Source organism: Lynx canadensis, chromosome C1, assembly GCF_007474595.2.
Source record: "Lynx canadensis isolate LIC74 chromosome C1, mLynCan4.pri.v2, whole genome shotgun sequence".
In the NCBI taxonomy this organism is placed as follows: domain Eukaryota; kingdom Metazoa; phylum Chordata; class Mammalia; order Carnivora; family Felidae; genus Lynx; species Lynx canadensis.
The window spans coordinates 51,196,290-51,217,631 of NC_044310.1; the positions used below are offsets into that span (position 1 = coordinate 51,196,290).

The window sequence follows — 21,342 nt, forward strand, 5'->3', positions numbered from 1 at the left end:
GAGAATGGCAAATAGTCCAATTTGTTAGGTGCCAAGGGTACACGTAGGGTAGGATTTCTGTCTTCTGACTGCCTAAATTAGGATCCTATATGGCTTGGGAGTCTCCAGTTCTAGCAAGCCTTCCAAGTAGTCTTGTACACCAAATTTGAGAGCCACTGGTGTTAAGACAGTACAACCCAAAGTGTATACGTGATGTTTTTAGGTAGCACCAGGGTAAATTATCTTAATATTTATATGTTTATTTATAATCATATTAGAAAAATATAACTGGCATTTTAAACATGGTTTCCTATAAGTGATTTGTAAAAGGCTACTTAAGTTAAAAACTATGAAAAGAAAAATAATCACTAATTACAACAGAGATGGCATACATAACAAAAATAATGAAGGAGGCATATGTATGTGCAAGGCTTGAGAAACACTGCTACAGGAAATAGCAAAGGATGAGGCTAGAAAAAGAGGTTGGAATAATATCATGGAGAGTCCTGAATGCCAGGCTGAGGTTTGTACTTTAGCAGTATGTTGATTTTATTGGTTTTTTAAATTTCAAGCATACAGAAATACAGAGAATAACTTAATAAATACCCATGTGCTACCACTGAGCTTAAGGGGAAAAAACCCATATATAATTGAATTGTATTAACTTTCCCCAATCTTATTCCCTTCCTTCCTTCCCAGTGGTAATTACTATCCTAAATTAATATATAATACTCATACTTTATATATCCATAAACAATATATTTTGCTTTGTATGTTATTAAACTTATCATTAATGGTATGTTTATATAAAAATGTATAGATCCTGCAACTTGCTTTTTCATTTAATAGTGACTTAGAGATTATATCTATATGTCTTGGTGTTGCTTATTCCTAATTGCTGAGTAGTAGTTTTATTCAAACTGTCTTTTGTTGATGGTCATCTAGCTTGTTTCAATTTTTAATTACAAATAATGTTTATAAGAATATTCTTGTCCATATCTCTTCATGTATGTGTACTACTTTAACTGGAATTATGTTAAGATACTCTAGATATGCTGGAGTGGAATTGCTGCGTCACAGGGTATGCATATTTTTAGATTTGTTAGATATTGTCAAATGCTCTCCAAAGTTATCATACCAACAGTATATGAAAATTTCCAATGCTCCATATTACCACTTGATATTGTAAAACTTTTACATTTTTAACCAATCTCATGTATATACATAGTATCTCTTTGTAGCTTTAATTTGTATTTCTCTGATTAATAGTGAAACTGAATGTCTTATCAAAGTTTATTGGTCCATTGGTTCCTCTTTTGTGAATTTCTTACTCATTTCCTTTCTCTAATTCTCTATAAAGCTATTTGATTTGAAGGAAATCAAATCAAATTTATAATTCTGGATACTATCACTTGTTGGCTCAATGTGTTACAGATACATTCTCCTAGGCTACTGTTTTCACTTGTCAATGATATCTTTAATTTTAGTCAAATTAGTAAATCTCTTTCATTATGGGTTTTGAATTTTCTATCAAAGAAATGTGTAATAACCAAAGTCATAAACATATTTCTTATATTCTCCTACATTTCTTCTTCTTTTTTTTAATGTTTATCTTGATAGAGAGAGAGCTAGCAGGCAAGGGGCAGAGAGAGAGGGAGAATTCCAAGCAGGCTCTGAGCTGTCAGCACAGAGCCCGACATGAGGCTCAAACTCACAAACCATGAGATTATGATCTGAGCCAAAACTAAGAGTTGGCCTCTTAACCAACTGAGCCACCCAGGAGCCCCACATTCTCCTACATTTCTTCCAAAAGTATTAAAAGTTTTATGTTTCACATTTAGAACTTGTATATGTCTTAAGTTATGTATCTTTTTTTAAAAAAAAACATGGATAATTGGTTCCAGCATTCTTTATTAAAAGACTTGCTTTGTAGTGCCTTCTTCAAAGACTTGGATGAAGACAGAGCTGTAGGATGGGAGAGGAAGCAACTATTTTGAGAGAGTTTGTGAAAGTAGAATCTATAAGACCAAGCAGCCACTGGGACTTGAGGGCAAGTGAAAGAGAGAGTCCAAAAACAAGTCTGCTTTGCAGACTTAATAGACACTTAAATAAGTGTGTAGGAGAAAAAATTAATTGCTGTTAATATGGTAATTCATTTAGTCAACAAGAGATTTGAGTGCTCTCACTTCTACCACTCCACCAAAACTCCTCTCAGGGTCGCTGATGCCCCCCACATTGCTAAGTCCATGGGTCATATCTTAGTCTTCATCCCACCTATCCTAACATTTGTATCTGTCATAGCTGAACACCCATTGCACCTTTATACACCCTCTTTATTTGGCTTCTACAACCGCTATCTTGGCTTTTCTCATTCTTCACTAGTTTTTCCTTCTCAGTGCGCCTTTGTCTGCTCTTCTTCCCAGTCTCTTCATGTTGGAGCACTGCAGGACTTAGTCTTTAGTTCTCATGTCTTTATCTTAGTGATCTCATCTAGTCATATAGCTTTATCAATTATAAGTCAGTTAAGACCAAAATCATATCTTTAGTTCCCACCTCTTTCCATTCATAAATTGTATATGTCCAGCTGCCATTCAGCATCCCTTGTGTTGTCTCATGCACATATCCAAAATCAAATTCCTGATCTTTCTTTTCAAGCCTATTCTTTTTTTTTTTTAATGTTTATTTATTTTTGAGAGAGAGAAAGCATGAGTGAAGGAGGGGCAGAGGGAGGGAGAGAGACAGAATTCCAAGCAGGTTCTGTGCTGTCAGCGCAGAGCCCGATGTGGGGCTCGATCTCATGAACCATGAGATCATAACTTGAGCTGAAATCAAGAGTCAGATGCTTAACTGATTGAGCCACCCAGGCACCCCCCTTTTCAAGCTGTTCTGCTCATAATTTTCCTCATCTCATTTAAGGGCAAATTTATCCTTCTATCTGCTGAGGCCAAAAGCCTTGGAGTTATCCTTACCTCCTTCCTATCTCTCCTATCCTAGAACCAATTATATGTTTAATATATATCTAGAATCAGACCACTTTTCATACCTCTACTGCTACTATAATGGTCAATGGCCTAATTTGTTTCTAAGCCCCCTTCCCCCGAACCTGTTCTCAACTCAGCAGCCTTGCTGATGTTTTTAAAACTTAAAGCATACTACTCTTCTCCTCAGAAACCCGCACTGACTTTCCATTTCACTTACAAGTAAAACAGTTCTTACCATATCCTCCAAGGCCTCAGATGATGTGTGTCTCCATGCCCCACCCTCTTACCCTAACCCCTCATGTCTTACTCTGCCCTCTTTCATTCTGCTTTAGCCATGTTGGCTTCCTTGCAGATGTCTAACCTAATAGGTAGGCTCCTATCTTAGTGCCTTTGCAATGGACTGTAATGCTTTTTCCCTCATATCTGCAGGACTGATTCCCTTGCTTCCTTTAAGTCTTGGCTCAGATGTCTCCTTAATGAGGCTTAATCTGACCACCTTATTTAAACAGTTTTCCCTACCGTTCCCTCTTACCTTGTCATTCTATCTTTTTCAAGGCACTTACTACTTTCTAATACACTATATAATTTACCTGTTATATTATTACTTATTATATAGATGTATTATATTATATACTTACCTATTATATTTATTATTATCTGTATTCCCCAGTGGAATATAAACCTCACAAGGGCAGGAATGTTTTGCCTGTTTAGGTCACTGATGTATCCCAAACCTTCTAGAACAGTGCCTGGCCCATAGTAAGTATTCATTGAGTTTGCTGAATGACCATCTAGAATTGGGTTTGCAATGGTGAACAAGAAAGTTGTAACTCCTGGTTTCATGAACTGATAGTCAAAGTGGACAAAATAGACATTAAATCTACAAATAAATGCATAACAAAAATGTTAAATTCCGTTAAAAATATAGTTTATAGGCAAGGAAAATAGGAAACACAATTTAATTTGGGGAGTGAAAAAACATTTTATACGATATACTCATTGTATTTTCCTTAAGGTCCAAATGAAAGTTTTATTTGGTCTATGAAATCTGCCCTATTTGAATCTACCACACAATTAGTAAAAATCAGCAAGAGAATAGTAAGGTTCTTCCTACTATAATGAACTTAATTGTTAGAGTTTCATGACTTGCTTTAAGAATGCTTCAAAACCTTGAATTGGGAGATGAAATGAGCAATAGAGTTTGGCATGATAGAGACAGCAGAATTTCAGATAGAGTTAGGAGTATCTTTTATTTCATTGAAATGGTCAATCATGGAATCTCTGTGGATAAGGAGGCAAATGGACTAGAAGAATTGAGAGAGGTGGAAAATTTTAAAGTCAGGTGAATTTGATGAAGATACATTGGGAGTGCATCTAAAACAATCCCTCTTGGGGCACCTGGGTGGCTCAGTCAGTTAAGCATCTGATTTTAGCTCAGGTCATGACCTCATGGCTCGTGAGTGTAAGCCCTGTGTTGGGCTGTGTGCTGACAGCTCAGAGTCTGGATCCTACTTCAGATTCTGTGTCTCTGTCTCTTTCTGTCCCTCACTGGCTCGTGCTCTGTCACTGTCTCTCAAAACTAAATAAACATTAAAATTTTTTTAAGGGTAAAAAAAATAAAAATAAAAAAAAATACAAACCAACCATCCCTCTTTTATCTTCCACTTCTTTAGACTTCAGCATCTCTATGGCATAGTTCTATTTAATCCTGTCTCTGACAATCCCCTCCCTCCCTGTCTCTAAGTAGTTAATCATGTTGTTAAAATCTTTCATGTCCTTTTTGTTCCTGCAGAGTATGTAAGATATGTGATAAAAGTTTCCAACTGTAATTATGGGTCTGTCTCCTTTAAGTTCTGTTGCTTTTTGTTTTACATATTTTGAGGCTATGTTATTAGTTACATACAAATTTAATATTGTTAGGTCTTATTGAATTAACTCTTTTATAATTATATGACCCTCTATCTCTAGTAATATTTTTTCCTTAAAGTCTATTTTTGTGCTTTGTCATATATTTTAATCCTACATATATTTTAAACTCCACAAAGCATTTTGTTTTAATCATTATTACCCTTTCTGATGACCTTCATTCTTTCGTGTTATTTTGTTTCTTTCTGGGACCATTTTGCTTCTCTGAAGAATTTCCATTACTGTTTCTTCTAGTGTTGTTTGCTGGTGATAAATTCTCTCAGTTTTTGTTGGTTGATTATAACTTTATTATGTCTTCATTAAAAAACTGAAATAAAAGCAGTCGTACAGAAAAGTTGTAAATATGGTCCAAATAACTTTTTCCTGAGCCACTTGAGAATTAGTTGCCAACATGATGCCCCATAACCCTTGAAAAATTGAGTGTGCAATTCCTAAAGACAACTATCAAAATCAGGAAAGTAGCATTGTACATTATTACCATATAATTCTCAGAAACTATTCATGTTTTGCTAACTGTCCCAGTAATGCTCTGTATAGTAAAAGGCTCCAGTTCAGAATAATGTGTTACATTTATATATACTGAATTTTTAGAAATCTAGAATAGTTCCTCATCTTTCCTTGACTTTCACATGACCTTGATTGTTTTCAAAGATTATGGGCACTTTTGTTTTTGGCTTTATTTTTACAAGATACTTTTGATAATTTTATAGATTATCCCCTCAATTTGTGTTTGCCTGATGTTTCCTCAGGATTTTTCAGATTATGCATCTTTGTCAGGTGTATCACAGAAGTGATTCTGTGTGTTCTTACTGCATCCTAGTGGTTCGCACATTATTTCAATTTGTCTTTTTACTGATGATGTTAACTTTGATCAGTTGATTAATATCTGCCAGGTTCCAGTCTGGCTTCCACATACTCAGTAGACCAGGATGACTTCTCTGACCCTGGCATGGATGCCTGTTTTGTCCAGCTGCATCTAGTGGCTTTAGAAATGAATTGTTTGGGAGGGGAAGGAATGATGAAGAGGTTGCCTTCATTATTGAAAAATATTTTTGCTGCACAGAATTCTATTTTAGCAGCTTTTGTTCAGTACCTTAAAGATATTTATTCCATTGTGTTCTGGCATTTCTTTCTTTCTTTCTTTCTTTCTTTCTTTCTTTCTTTCTTTCTTTCTTTCTTTCTTTTTTTACGTTTTTAGTTATTTTGAGAGAGAGAGAGAGAACAGGGGAGTGGTAGAGAAAGAGAGAAAAAATCCCATGTAGGCTCCGCATTGTCAGCATGGAGCCTGATGCGGGGCTTAACTCACAAACCTGGACCTGAGCCAAAACCAGCTGAGCCACCCAGGCGCCCCCTGGCTTCTGTCACTTCTTGATATACATCCCCTAAGATTTTTACTTCTCAGGATTTTCTTTTTCTTGGTTGCTTTCAGCTGTTTTCTAAAAGTTGCTTTATCTATTTTTTTTTTTTCCATTTCTTAATGATTGTTGTTGGTGGCATGGTTAATCTCGTCATGGCCTTCTAAATAATTATATTTATAAAATACTTGTTTTAATTCTTTCCAAGTTGTAAAATATAACTGTAAATAAACAAATCCATTTTAAAAATCCTAACATAAAATTAGTTTTATTTCATTGGAGTTTTATCATGAGTACTCTGTATAGAAAGGAACATGGCATTACAGTTTTATCTTAAATCCATCCAAAGAAATTTTACACTAGCAAATTATAGAAGTAAAGTAAAATAAACCAAATGAAAAGAATTTGGTTACTCTATAAATGGCAGCTGCACTACTCTGGTTGTTCAGTCTAAAAACTTGGAATCATCCTGAATCCCTTGCTCTGTCTCACACCCCAGGCCCAATCCAGCAAATTCTATCATCTTTCCTTTACAATATATTTAGAATTTGGTTATTTCTCACCATTACCATTATTACCCTGGTCCACGAGCATATCTTCCTTGGGATTACTGCAGTGTCTTCTTAACTGATCTCCCTTGCTTTGTGTATACAGTATCTTTTCCAAACAGCAGCCTGAGTGATTTTGTTAAAATGTAACTAACATTGAAAAAAATTAAAAAAAAAAAAAAGTAACTAACATTGTGTCACTTTTTTTTTACTCAAAATCCCTTGCTTTCTAACTCATTCAGAGCAAAAGCCCTCAACTCTTCCAGTGACCTGTTAGGCCTTCTATAAGTGGAAACTCCCTCTACCTGCCTTACTTCTCTAATCTCTCCCTCCACCTCTCTCAAGTCCAGCCCCACTGGCCTCTTGAAAATGCTAGGTGTCCTGTTTCAAGGGTTCTGCTTGTTTTCCTGTGCCTGCAATTCTCTTCCTGCAGATATCCTCATGGTTCCCTCCTTCACTTCTTTCAGGTCTTTACTCACCTGTCACCTTCTTAGCCCTTTCCTGGCTACCCTTTCTTTATGTAATTGTTACTTCCCTCTTTCCTTGTTTTATTTTTCTCCTTAGCATGTTAATTTAAGTGTACACACACACACACACACACACACACACACACACTGATATACCATCTATAAACACTTTATGCATATTTAATTTATTTACCACCTTTCTACTTTACTGGACTGTAATCTCAGGAGTATTTGCTGGTTTTGTATATTATTGTTTCCCCCGTGCCTAGAAATTGCCTGTCATATTGGAGGAATATATAAATAGTTGTTGAATGAAGGAATGAATTAAAGAGATTTTGTTGTAAGTTTGTTTTATAAATTAGCAAGGAGCTCAGTAATTGAATTATAGTAAATCCAGTATATTTTCACATATTTTTTCTGTTGTATTCTCTTCTTTTTTAATGGATGTATTATCTCTTATCCCCAAGGAAATTAATTATAGTAATTTTGAAATTCTTCTGCTTCTTTTGCTGTTTCTGTTTCCTTCTGGATCCTTTTTTGTTTTTGTTTCAGCTTTAATCTTACAGTTCTCCTTTGGATGCCTTCCCTTAAATAACTGCTATGTGTTTATACTTAAGAGTGAGGCACTAAAGAGGTGAGAAGTTCGGTGTGTTTGAGCATGGCTTGTTAGCTGATGATTTTCATAGTAGGGTGATCAGGTGATAAGCTTGCCTTTTCGTTGGGTGACCTCCAAGTGTTAGTAAGGGCTAATCTTTTCTCTAGAGTTGCTTCATTGTTTTCAGAGGGGAGTTCTGTCATCTCCCTGTGGAATGCATGTTGCTTTGCTGGTGCTCCAGTATCGAGATGTGAAGGATACTGAAAACCCTATAGTTTAATATTCTAGAGTCTCACTTAATTCTTTAGCTTTTAGTCATCACTGTGCCTGGTGTACTAAAAAGGCCATATCTTTATTCAGTTTTTCCAAAGAATAAACCTTTATTTTGCTATGTGTAGGATGCCTAGTGTGGAGCAGAGAAGGGGGTTGTGAAGAGGGACCTGAGAATTGAGTCTATATATAGGCTTTCAGTGAGTTTCCTTGTTTTCAGTTTTGTGTCTCACCTTTATTTTTGTGCCTTTATATAATCTTCCTCTCCGAGTTCTGTGGGGTGAAATTGCTCACTTTGATAAATATCCTGCCATCACATCTCTATCCCCCCTGAAATTAGATACCTCCTCTGCTCTGCTGATGTAGATTATGGTTATCTTATCTCACATCCCTTATTCTTCCTCCTTTTACTTGTTCTCAGTCTAAAGATAATTATAAAGAAAATACTCTTATTTAATGATAACCTTACTACATGATAGTACTGATGCTTGAGACCAAAAAGTCTCAAATAAAAATATGAGTATTAGGAAGTTAATCGTTTGATTGTGGAATGGATGTCAACACAGGAAAAAATATTTACAAGTGGCTAGTTGTCCTCTAGCTACAGAACAAAATTTATATTACAGCCATTGAATCCTAGATATCTAAGAGATCTTAAAGGTTATTCAATCCAGAGCTAACATTTGTGGAGTCCTTACCATATGTTTGATACTTGATCTACATTATCTCATTTAACCAACACAAAGCTTCTGAGGGAGGGTACTGTTATTCCCTGTATACATGAGGAATCTTATGTCAGTAACCTTCACAAAGGCCAAAACTAATAAATGGTAGTGCTGAGATTCAAACCTCAGACAGTTTAACTTAAGAATACATGCTTATAGGGGCGCCTGGGTGGCGCAGTCGGTTAAGCATCCGACTTCAGCCAGGTCACGATCTCGCAGTCCGGGAGTTCGAGCCCCGCGTCAGGCTCTGGGCTGATGGCTCAGAGCCTGGAGCCTGTTTCCGATTTTGTGTCTCCCTCTCTCTCTGCCCCTCCCCCGTTCATGCTCTGTCTCTCTCTGTCCCAAAAATAAATAAACGTTGAAAAAAAAAAATTAAAAAAAAAAAAAAAGAATACATGCTTATAAGCACTATTCTATACAGTTTCCTATTTATACATCAGTCCACAGGTTCCACACAGTTGACTCGCTAGTCCTCATTTCAGCTAATAGTGAGCTAATAATTTCCTTGGAAGTCTTTTTAATTTTTGGACAGACCTCTGTTGTTAAAAAAGCATTTCTTATATTGAGTTAGAATCATTCTCTATGTGACTTTTACTTTTTCATCTCACAAAGTAAGGGAGTAAGTTTGCTTCCTCTTCTAGAACACACACTCCCATTTTCTCCAATGGTACACAATTTCTCATACCCATTGCTATTTTGGTAAATGTCTTTTTGTAAACACCTTAGTGTGTCAGATTTATGTTGATGATTCTATTTCCTTTCCTTCTAGTTCTGTATTCTCCAAGTGAAATCTGCAGGATATTTTTCTTTCATAGGTCCTTTTTACTTCTGGGATTTAATGATAAGAACTCTGATTTCTTTGAAAATCTTCAGGGACTTATTATTTAATTGAGAAGACATGAAAGGGATCTTAAGGATAAATGACTACAAAAATATATTTGGTAAATGCCAGAAAACTAATATTATGATAATAACAACAATAATAGCCAACATATTAGAGGCCAGGTAATCTTCTGAGTACTTTACATATGTTAACTGATTTAATCGTCTGATAACAACTTTGTGACATAGATGTTATCAATACTGACATTTTGTAGCAAAGGAAAATCAGTCCATCTAGTTAAGCAACTTGCCCAGTTCAGATAGTTTGAAAGTACTAGCCAGGTTCTGAGCAGAGACTAAGTTCCATAGTCCATGTTTGTAATCTTTGTGCTATATGAGACAATTCTGTAGTACTTTAGAGAAAGGTATAATCACTTCAGACTGAGGTTCTTGGCAGTGGAACTTGGGCTGGAACTTTGAGGACTGATTTTCTGTGGTCAGAAAGGAAGCATGAAGGATGGCTACATCATGAGCAAAAACAGTACAGTAGAATGTTATAGGATGTTTATGGTAGAATATTATGAGGTAGAATGTTTAATGTGACTAACAAGGGCCTGGGTGATCTCGCTCTTGTATACCAATCTATCTTCCTCTTTTCCCCTACCCTTGACCCATTCTAGCCTTCTTTCTATTCTTTGAATGTGCTGAGTGTACTGGCATCCTAGTCCTTCGTATGAGCTGATTTTTCTACCTGGAGTGCTCTTCTACTAGAACTCTTACATGTGACTTGTTATTGTCATTTGTGTCTTGGCATAACCTTTTCTGACCACACAATCTACAGAAGCCTTCAAATGCTTCCTTACCACATTACCCTGTTTTATTTTTATCATGGTTCTCCTCTTGAATGGTATATAAGCACCATTAATTACCTGTTCAATATCCACCTTTTTTTTTTTTTCCTGCTAAGAGAAACCTGATTTTATTTGGGGTAACAGTGTACCTACTTAAACTTGGTCTCCCTTCTATTTAAGCACAGTTTGCCTGGTGAAATATAAGCGGGTGTGTGCTGGGAAGTTTCTGGGAAGATTTCTGCTCTTCTGATGAAATGGTAGATATAGATGTGGTTCTGTCACTCCCCCTTATGTCTACCCGTCCCTGCCTTGAATGTGAATTCAACACCTGGGATTTCAGCAGTACTTTGTGATCACTAGGGAAAGGTCAAGAGAATTGTAGAAACTGTTTGACATCAATTAACCAAAGCCAGCAATCAGACTTTTATGTGATAAAAACAATTTCTATTACTTAAAGCCATTGTTGTTTTTTATTTTATTTTGTTTTTTGTCAGTTGGCAACAAAAACAATTCCTAATTAATATAAATGATGTTACCAATGATAGAAACCTAGAGAAGTCTAGAAGGGAGCTAATTTTGGGAGGCAGAAATGGTCATTTTATTTTGATATATCAGTTTGAGCTGACATTGCAGCATGCATCTACTTACTGTAGGAGGCGGTATAGTATAGTGGTTATAACAGAACCAGAACACTTAGGCTTAAATCTTGGCTCTATGAGTTTCTAGCTACATGAACTTGCACAAGTCACCTAATTCCTCAATATTTCAGTTCCTGCAACTGCAAAACACGGATAATAACAAAGCCTAACAGAGAAATGGTTGAAACTGAGAGTAGATAATATTTGTAAGAGAGAATATAGGATATATAGAGAAGATAAAGGATCAATAATTGATTAATATCTGCACTTTGGGATGCAGGAATAAGTAGAGTCAATGAAGAAGGAGATAGAGAAGAAATAGTTCAGAAAACAGAAGGAGAAACAGGAAACTAAAATATTACAGAAATCTAGGGAAGTGAGTATTTTCAGAAAGAAATGCTTATCAGTGTTGATCGCTGTAAAAATATCAAGAGGATACGAACTAATAAAAGTCTTTTATTTGAGGACTAGAAGAGTGTATTTTCAGTACAGTGAGGGGTAAAAGTTGGGTTACAGCAATTTAAGACTAAGCAGTGAGAAGACAGAGGAATGAGTATCACATGCACATTTAACTTACTTCAGTTCAACTACATGAACTCTTGTAATACAACAGGAATGTATTTTTCCATGTGTACTCTTTATTACATGCTATAGACTGTAGCGTATTGTACATTAATACACGTTACAGAATAGGGTTGTACATACAAAACCATGCATAACACCCTTTAAACAGTTTAAAGGCCTTTTGCAGATAATTTTGACTATATTGATTTTGACTATATTTGATTTTCACATCATGGGCTGACTTTGGAACCTAACCACTACATAAAATGTCGCTCCACTGTGAATACAGTGGTGAATATAAACCACAGAGGTCTAGACTGCTCTGTACTGGGCAAAGTTGTACAGGTGTGGTGGTAGAGGCTAGAGGTAAAGGTTTTGGCCTGGGGAGAGGTTTTGGCCGGTTCTATTTCTGTTCTTCCTTATATCTACTAGCATTATGAAGGAAGAAATTGCTTAACTTCTGTCCTCTAGCTTTTTCCTTTGTAGATTTTGAGACCTGTCAAGGTAGCACATAGGAAAAATGTGATAAATTATTTGACCTCTTGAAAAATGATTTGCCTTTTAGATAATAAAGCGGCTTCAATGTATTTTTGACCAAGTTATCAAAATACAATGAAGGACTTGCCTATTCTAAAATTATTGTTGAGCAAACCACTGAATTCCCTTTTGAAAAGCAACTACGAGATAGTAAACTCAGTTATCTTCAATTAAAAAAAATTTTTTTTCAATGTTTATTTTTGAGAGAAAGAAACAGAGCGTGAGCAGGGGAGGGGCAGAGAGTGAGGGAGACACAGAATCAGAAGCAGGCTCCAGGCTCCGAGCTGTCAGCACAGAGCCTGACGTGGGGCTCAAACTCACGAACTATGAGATGATGACCTGATCCAAGGTCTGACGCCTAACTGACTGAGCCACCCAGGCGTGCCTTAAATTTTTTTTTTTTAAATGGTTTTATCCTACCCAAACAAGAAATACATGTTATAAAGTTTGGAAATGAGAAGTATAAAAAAAAATCACCATGAAGTCTTTCCTTTAGAGATACTATTCTGTTCTTTATCCATCTAGTCTTTTGAAAACATGTATTTAAGATTTTAACATAATTGAGATGAAATTTTATATATAGCTTTATATCCTGCTTTTTCTCTTAATGTTATATAGTATTTCCCCAAGTTACTAAATAATTTTTGTTATCTTTTATTTTGCATAGTATATCAATTGATAATACCTCATGTCATATAGATAACCTAGTTCAGAATTTTTTTTCATGTAAATTTTATGTTATCCATTATGAAGAGACTTTAAGGTTTTGACAGTGTGTCCTTTCTTGGACTATAAAAGAAGAAAATGAAAGTTTTGACTTTTGATAAAAGTTTTTAGAATTAAATTTTCAGTTTTTAAAAAATTTAAACCCAAGGGGCGCCTGGGTGGCTGTCGGTTAGGTGTCCAACTTCGGCTCAGGTCATGATCTTACTTGCAGCTTGTGAGTTCAGGCCCCATGTCGGGCTCTGTGCTGACAGCTCGGAACCTGGAGCCTACTTCAGATTGTGTGTCCCTCTCTTGCTCTGCCTCTCCCCCACTCGTGCTGTGTCTCTCTCAATAAACAAACATTAAAAAAAATTTTTTTTTAATTTAAATCCAAGTTAGTTATCATATAGTGTAATGATTTCAGGAGTAGAATTTAGTGAGTTACCACTTACATATAACATCCAGTGCTTATCCCAACAAGTGCCCTCATTAATGCCCATCACCCATTTAGCCCATCCTGCCACTCACCTCTCCTCCAGTTTGTTCTCTGTATTTAAGGGTCTCTTATGGTTTGCCTCTCTTTCTGTTGTTATCTTATTTTTGCTTCCCTTCCCCTATGTTCATTTGTTTTGTTTCTTAAATTCCACATATGAGTGAAATCATATGAAACTTGTCTTTCTCTGACTTATTTCGCTTAACATAATACACTCTAGTTCCATCCATGTTGTTGCAAATGGCAAGATTTTGCCCCAAAAAAATTTCATTCTTTTTGATCATGGAGTAAAACTCCATTGTACATATATATATACCACATCTCCTTTATCCGTTTGTCAGTCGATGGACATTTGGGCTCTTTCCATAATTTGGCTGTTGATGCTAGTGCAGCTATAAATATTGGGGTGCATGTGCCCCTTTGAATCAGCATTTTTGTATCCTTTAAATAAATACCTCGTAGTGCAATTGCTGGGTCATAGGGTAGTTCTATTTTTAATTTTTTGAGGATCCTCCATGCTGATTTGGTGATTGTTTCCTTTGCAGAAGCTTTTTATCTTAATGAGGTCCCAAAAGTTCATTTTTGCTTTTGTTTCCCTTGCCTCTGGAGACATGTCAAGTAAGAAGTAGCTGCAGCCAAGGTCAAAGAGTTTGTTGCCTATTTTGTCCTCTAGGATTTTGATGGTTTCCTATCTTACATTGAGGTCTTTCATCCATTTTGAGTTTATTTTTGTGTATGGTGTAAGAAAGTGGTCCAGGTTCATTCTTCTGTATGTCGCTGTCCAGTTTTCCCAACACCATTTGCTGAAGAGACTGGCTTTTTTCCATTGGATATTCTTTCCTGCTTTGTCAAAATTAGTTGAATACGTTTGTGGATCCATTTCCGATCTCTATTCTGTTCCATTGATTCATGTATCTGTGTTTTTTTGTTTTTGTTTTGTTTCTATTTTTGCCAGTACTATACTACCTCGATGATGACAGCTTTGTAATATAGCTTGAAGTCTGGAATTGTGATGCCTCCAGTTTTGGTTTTTTCAACATTACTTTGGCTATTCAGGGTCTTTTCTGGTTCCATACAAATTTTAGAATTGTTTGTTACAGCTCTGTGAAGAATGCTGGTGTTGTTTTGATAGGGATTACCTTGAATATGTAGATTGTGTTTGGCAGTAGCAACATTTTAACAATATGTGTTCTTCCAATCCATGAGCACCGGATATTTTTCATTTGTTTGTGTCTTCAATTTCTTTCATAAGCTTTCTATAGCTTTCAGTATATGGACCTTTTACCTCTTTGGTTAGGTTTAGTCCTAGGTATTTTATGGTTTTCAGTGCAATTGTAAATGGAATCAATTCCTTGATTTCGCTTTCTGCTGCTTCATTATTGGTGTATAGAAATGCAACCCATTTCTGTATGTTGATTTTACATCTTGTGACTTTGCTGAATTCATGTATCAGTTCTAGCAGTTTTTTGGTGGAGTCTTAGAATTAAATTTTCAAATCAACAGTTATACTTTTTAAAAAAACAAGTCTGAAAAAACGTTCTTGATGTGGTATGTAGGAGCTAGGAAAAGTGTTTGAAAGGCATGTTTTTAAGTGACTGAGGCCTAATGTCCCAATAATTCCTTATTAGTTTATCTCTTTTTGTTGTTGTTGCTGTTGTTAAGTCATCTTGAGAAAGTAATTTAAATCCTTTGGGGCTCAATTTTCCTATTTATAAAATGAGAGTTCAGTAATTTCTAAAGTTTCCTTTGGCATTTCCATATTTATTTACCCAATATATATTTTTAAAATAGACTTTTTTATTTTTAATTTTTTTAATGTTTATTTATTTTTGAGAGAGAGAGAGAGACAGAGCGTGAGTTGGGGAGAAGCGGTGGGGGGGGGGGGGGGGGGGACATAGAATCTGAAGCAGGTTCCAGGCTGTGAACTCTTAGCACAGAGCCCCACATGGGGCTTGAACCCATGAACCGTGAGATCATGACCTGAGGCAAAGTCAAGATGCTTAACTGACTGAGCCACCCAGGCACCCCAATAGACTTTATTTTTTAGAGCAGTTTTAGTGTCATAGCAAAGCTGAGTGAAAAGTACAGAAGGTTTCCATACACTCCCTTCTCCCTATCAACCACTCCTCCCCCCAGACATTTGTTACAACTGATGAACCTATATTGGACACATCATTATTATCACCCAGAGTCCATAATTTACATTAGGGTTCATTCTTGGTATTGTACATTCTGTGGTTTTGGACAGAGGTATAATGCTGTGTAGCCCCCCTTACAGTATCATACAGAATAGTTTTCCTTCCCTAAAAATTCCTTATGCTCCACCTATTCATCTCTTCCTTCCTATTAATCCCTGGCAACCACTAGCCTTTTCCAGAACATCATATTGTTGGAATCTTCAAGTTTGTAACCTTTTCAGATTGGTTTCTTTAACTTAGTGATAATGCACTTAAGGTTCCTCCATGTCTTTTACGGCTTTGATAGCTCATTTCTTTTTAGTGCTGAGTAATATTCCATTGTCGGGATATACCACAGTTTATTTATCCATTTACCCACTGAAGGACATTTTTGTTGCTTCTAACTTTTGGCAGCTGTGAATAAAGCTACTGTAAATATCGTTGTGCAAGTTTTTGTGTGGACAGAAGTTAAATTTTCATTTGAGTAAAACTTTAATATATTTTTCAGTTGATAATCTTTAAAAATATATTAAGTAAATTGAGAAAAGTTAGAAAAATTATAATTGTCAAAATCTGAATCAATAAATATGCACAAGGGGGCTTCACAGTGCAAGTGGGTTTACAAATAGTAGGCACATTTTATAATTAAAGAATAGAGGGCTCCTTTCTGACATTTTGCCCTGGGTCACAGATTTGAATCATGGTTGATGAGCAGCTAATAAACCCAAATGACTTCTTTATTGATCTTGAAAGAAAGGATGAAGAGATGATAATATTAGCTTTGTTGTGTTGATTTGAAAATGATACAATGATACCTGCCCACTAGATACTGGACTTTTTACAAGTGACATTAAATGAATATAAAATGAAGACAATTTTGGACTGTATTCCAGCCATTGGCTGGAGGTGAAAGAGGCCTGATTAAATGCCAGATTCCTCTGTCTCTTATTTTCATTTTCTGCATTTTTCCTTCTTTTTTTGTAGAATGTAAGTAAAATAAATTTGAACGATGTATACTTTAGGAGTGTAAGAATTATAGGTTATGATTTTCATTTTATCTAGTTTTTCTAAGTACTTGTTTTTAAATGGTTCATTTCCATTCAATTAAAAATGTATTTCATATTAACTGTCTCATTGGAATATTTTTAAGTTTAACATTGTATCTGTATGCTAGGGCTATATATTTATTTTAGCCACGTTTCAAGAGAATCTATAAATGCAATATATAAGAATTTGATGATCCTGCAGTTGAATATTGACATTTGGGAGAATTTAGTTTTTACCCCTGAAATTACCCTTTAGAAACATATTATAATTAATTGATCATGATTAATGATGTGTAAGTACTGTTGATATTTTTTCAGCATTCTCTAATTCACATAAACTTTTCAGAATCCTTATAGATCCTGGTTATCTATAGAAAAGTTTATTTCTGTCAAAAAATGTCATCTGAAAATTTTTATTCATTTTTAATGAAAATTGTTTTAATTTTTTAATTAAATTTGTTTCACAGAAAGATTTAAAGTGGTTTAGAATGGGTGTTGGATTGTTAACGAGTCCCACATTGACAGAGGTTATAAAGGTTGTTGGTATCCCCACAATTCCAAGTATTACTTCCTTCACTTCTGAATTATATAGTTTTAGAAGGTAATATGTAAGGTATGGATTATTGCTATTTGTGAGAACACTGTATTTCATGTTTACTAAATTACTGCAGAAATATTTTTTCAAATATGTGACTCTGAAAAGACTAAACTTAATTTTTAAAAATAACTTTTTATTATAGCTTTTGGTCAGTTTAACAATTCTCTGAGGTAAGGGGACTGGGTATCTTTTGCCCCATTTTGTAGATGATTGGTAGAGTAATTTTGTCCAAGTTCACATCAAGGTAAGTTGTAGAACTGAGATTAGAATGGACCTTGTGACTAAGTTTAATGGTGTTTCTTCTGTGTAAAGGTACCAATCTTTCACAGTATTTTACTATAGTCAGGGATACCATTTTGTTTCATTTTCTGTAAGCCAGAACAGTGAAATAATGGTAAGTGAGAGAAGCTAACAAGAGAGATTCAGGGCTAGAACATTAGATTTCGTCATGTGGTCCTACTGTACACTCTTGCATCCAATAAGGGATTTTTCTGTACTTTCTGTTACAGATGCTGAAAATTTCTTCTAAGGAGAAATACCCCTTATTTACTTTTGTAAATGGTCACTCCAGAGACTATGATTTTACATCTACTACAACCAATGAAGAAGACCTTTTCTCAGAGGATGAAAAGAAAAGATTAAAAAGATTTAGCACAGAAGAGTTTGTCTTGCTCTAAAGATTAGTGCATTTGTGCTTGGTGGGAAGAATTCCTTTGAAGGGGAACAATGAAGAGAAACAAGTTTACTTGAAACTGGCTTATTTTCACAAATATCTTAATTTTATATGTTCTTTTAAAAAAGAACATTTGAAAATACACAAGTTTTAAAGATATTTTTCTGAAGGAGAAATGATTTAATGAATCTTGATTTCTAATAAATATCAAGTGATTCTGGCTGTATTCCTGTTTCCCTAAGATCTGCTAACGATAACTCTAACTTAACTGCGAGCCTTCCAGTCTTCAAATTCTTCCACCTGAGGCCACTAGTCTCCTGAAGGTTTTGTGATATAGGCCCCCAAATTGGGATCACCAAATAGGTTCAAAAGCTTCAGTTTATACTAACAACCAGAAGACCAGAGAATGAATCTTCAGTGCTGCCTAGCTTCCTGATATTAATGCAACCAAAGGAAACTTATGGATGTATCTTGATATATTAAATAGCAATTGTTAGCTATGATATGCATATAATTATATCAGTAGAATTGTAAGTTAATGTAATACTTAGCAATATGATTTTATAATGGCTCCTCATTTTGCTTGCTACTGAGACTTCTCTGAGGAATATAAAGTATTGGTATTCCCCAGAAATTTAAAGGTTATGTTATTAATAATAACTTCATCCAATCAAATCAGATAAAGGCAATTTTATATGATTAGTGTTTGTTTCCTATTCCAAAACTGAAATTTTATGGGAATTCTACTTACTATGGAGTTTTTAAATCTAAAAATAAGTACTAAAAAAGATACCAGTAGATGCTCCTCTATGTGGTTTTTGCTATTTGTATAAATCAGTGTAGTGGTGTTTAGAAGCTGAGGCTATCTATAAGGTAAATCTGCCTTAAATGTATTTTATGTTACTGAAAGGCAAATTTGTGATATAAAAATATGAGTTATTATTCAGCCAGAATTATATACTGTAATAAAGATGTGAGAACATGAACCTTTGTTTTGGTTTTAATAGGATTGTTTTAATTCTTTAATTTGAAAAAAATCATTGTCTGATATGAAGTCTATTTATTTATAATGAAAGCAAATAATATTGTTTCTCTGAAAGAAAAATATTAACTTATTTTATGGAGTTTTCATGCTTCAGTGTGGAAAGGTGACTTATAAAGACATAAGATTGTGTATCATTTAAAGTCATTGATCTCTTCTATCAGAAAGCCTATTTGTTAGGTTTAGAGTTGCATGCAAAACTGAAACACAGGGTGGGCAGATTACTTTAGTATGCCTGACGAGAGAAATCAGGTTTGGCATTTCCCAGTGAGGACAGTTTACTGAATTGATATAAATAGCCTGAAATCTAAAATTTTCCTTTACTCCAGATAAAATCTGGACAAATCAAGTCCAGTACTAATTTCCCTAGAATGTCAAAGCAGTACTAGGAATAAGAAGCCAGTAATATGCCTGATTTTATGTACTGCAGTTGTCTTGTCTAAATTATTGCAGCTTGTTTTTTATACACACGGCAGTAATCACAGGATTTTACAACAAACACATCAAATGAGAGTGCCCATACCTTCAAATGAGTCAGAACCGATTATAAGTATTCTCTTACAAGAACTATATAAAAGTTTGACTTAAGTATAGCATTCTGTTATTTTCTCAGCATATTCGGGGATCATTTTTAAGTAGGATTTTGGGATGAGATAAAATCACACCTGGCCAAAGTTGAGATGAGAGGAGGCAGAAACTTCCTTTACATTGAATTATACTGAAGATACTCATAATCTGTACAGACAAAACAACCCAATCTTACAACAGTCATCCCCATGACTGAGAATAAATGTATAGAAATCAGGAATGATTAGAATATGCACATATAAAGTATTCAACAATGTGTATGAATGAATGCATGCATTCTGAAAATTGGAATAGGCTGACTGACCTATCTTGCCTGTTAATTCAACATCAGTTGAGAACCAGCCAAAAGTTGCACTAATCTTTTATTGGAAAGGCAGCAACAAAACTACATCATTAGATTTAGAATAGAGGTACTGTATATTCTGGTTAGACTTTGTTTTTAACACAGATTTCATTTCAAGTTCTGACAGCCAGTAAACTCAGTCAATAAAGCTTATGAATGATCTCTTTCAGCGTGGAATAAAGGAAAGTAAAAAAAGGTAAGATACTAAGATCGGTGTACTGTTAAAATTATGATAGTTGGATCTTCCATTTGGACATCAATATTAAGATACTAATTTTACCATTAACATTTCAAAAATGAATTTTTAAAATTCTTAATGTGACTTTTTTGATGGTGAAGGTTTCTTTTCTCTCTTCCTCGTAAGATTTGACACATTGGATCCTCTTTTGTCAATGTATTAACCACCAGCAGGCAATGTTGAGAGTCATTTGCTGAATGAGTGAATGAAAAGATCTTTTACAGTACAAGTCTATCCAAAAGGATTTCCCCAAGGTATCCATTTTTCTGTTTTTATATTAAATTAACCCCATTAAATCTGTATTAGTGAGATGACAACTGTATAGGATTAAAAATTTAGGTCACTTTTGTGTTCTGTTAACCTTAGACATTGTCCAAGGGCAAGCATATCCAAAAGTATATATGTTAATTCCATCTTGTTTTTAGAAGAATTAAAGAAATAAAACAGCAAAAATAACTTATCTGCATAATCGATACAGTGTTAGGTCAGAAATCTTAATTTTTTTAGAAATCAAATCATTACTTTCTATTATTCCATGCTGGAAAGCACTCTATTTCTGGTCAACTCATACTATTCTAGCTTTATTTTTTATTAAAAAAATTTCTTTTAATGTTTATTTACTTTTGAGAGAGACAAACAGAGCATGAGTGGGGGAGGGGCAGAGAGAGAGGGAGACAGAATCTGAAGCAGGCTCCAGGCTCTGAGCTGTCAGCACAGTGCCCGATCTGGGGCTTGAATTCACAAACCATGAGATCATGACCTGAGGTGAAGTCGGACGCTTAACTGACTGAGCCACTCAGGTGCCCCAATACTATTCTAGCTTTATTTCCCCCTTTTCTTTGCTAATTATCTTGGAACTAGGAAATTTTTTGTTTTCATGCTTTATCACAGATTACCTTCAACTCTTTTTTTTTAACTATATATATATTCATATATAGGCCAAAAACTTAAGAATTTTCCAGAAACAAGAAAACAAGAGGAAGAATAGATAATGAGAAAACACTGTGAAAATACTAAATAATTATATGAATTTCTACTGAAATAGAGGAAGAAATTAGGATTTAATAGAGAAATATGAGCAAGATGTCCAGAATATACTGATAGAGGCAAATTCTCTGAAAGGATTAGGGAATACTATTTTCTATAAAAAGAGCAAATTTCTTAACAAAAAAATTTAGGAG

General features: G+C 34.9%; 1 protein-coding gene across 1 annotated transcript in view; it reads left to right on the plus strand.

Annotated features, from left to right (window-relative positions):
• ATG4C (autophagy related 4C cysteine peptidase) overlaps positions 1-18,936 on the plus strand; it is a 91,645-nt gene extending 72,709 nt beyond the window's left edge. The window contains 1 exon segment of the mRNA XM_030326092.1: positions 17,787-18,936. Within this exon segment, the coding sequence (XP_030181952.1) occupies positions 17,787-17,954 (168 nt within the window). The 3' untranslated portion in view covers positions 17,955-18,936.
• The last annotated feature ends 2,406 nt before the right edge of the window (positions 18,937-21,342 follow it).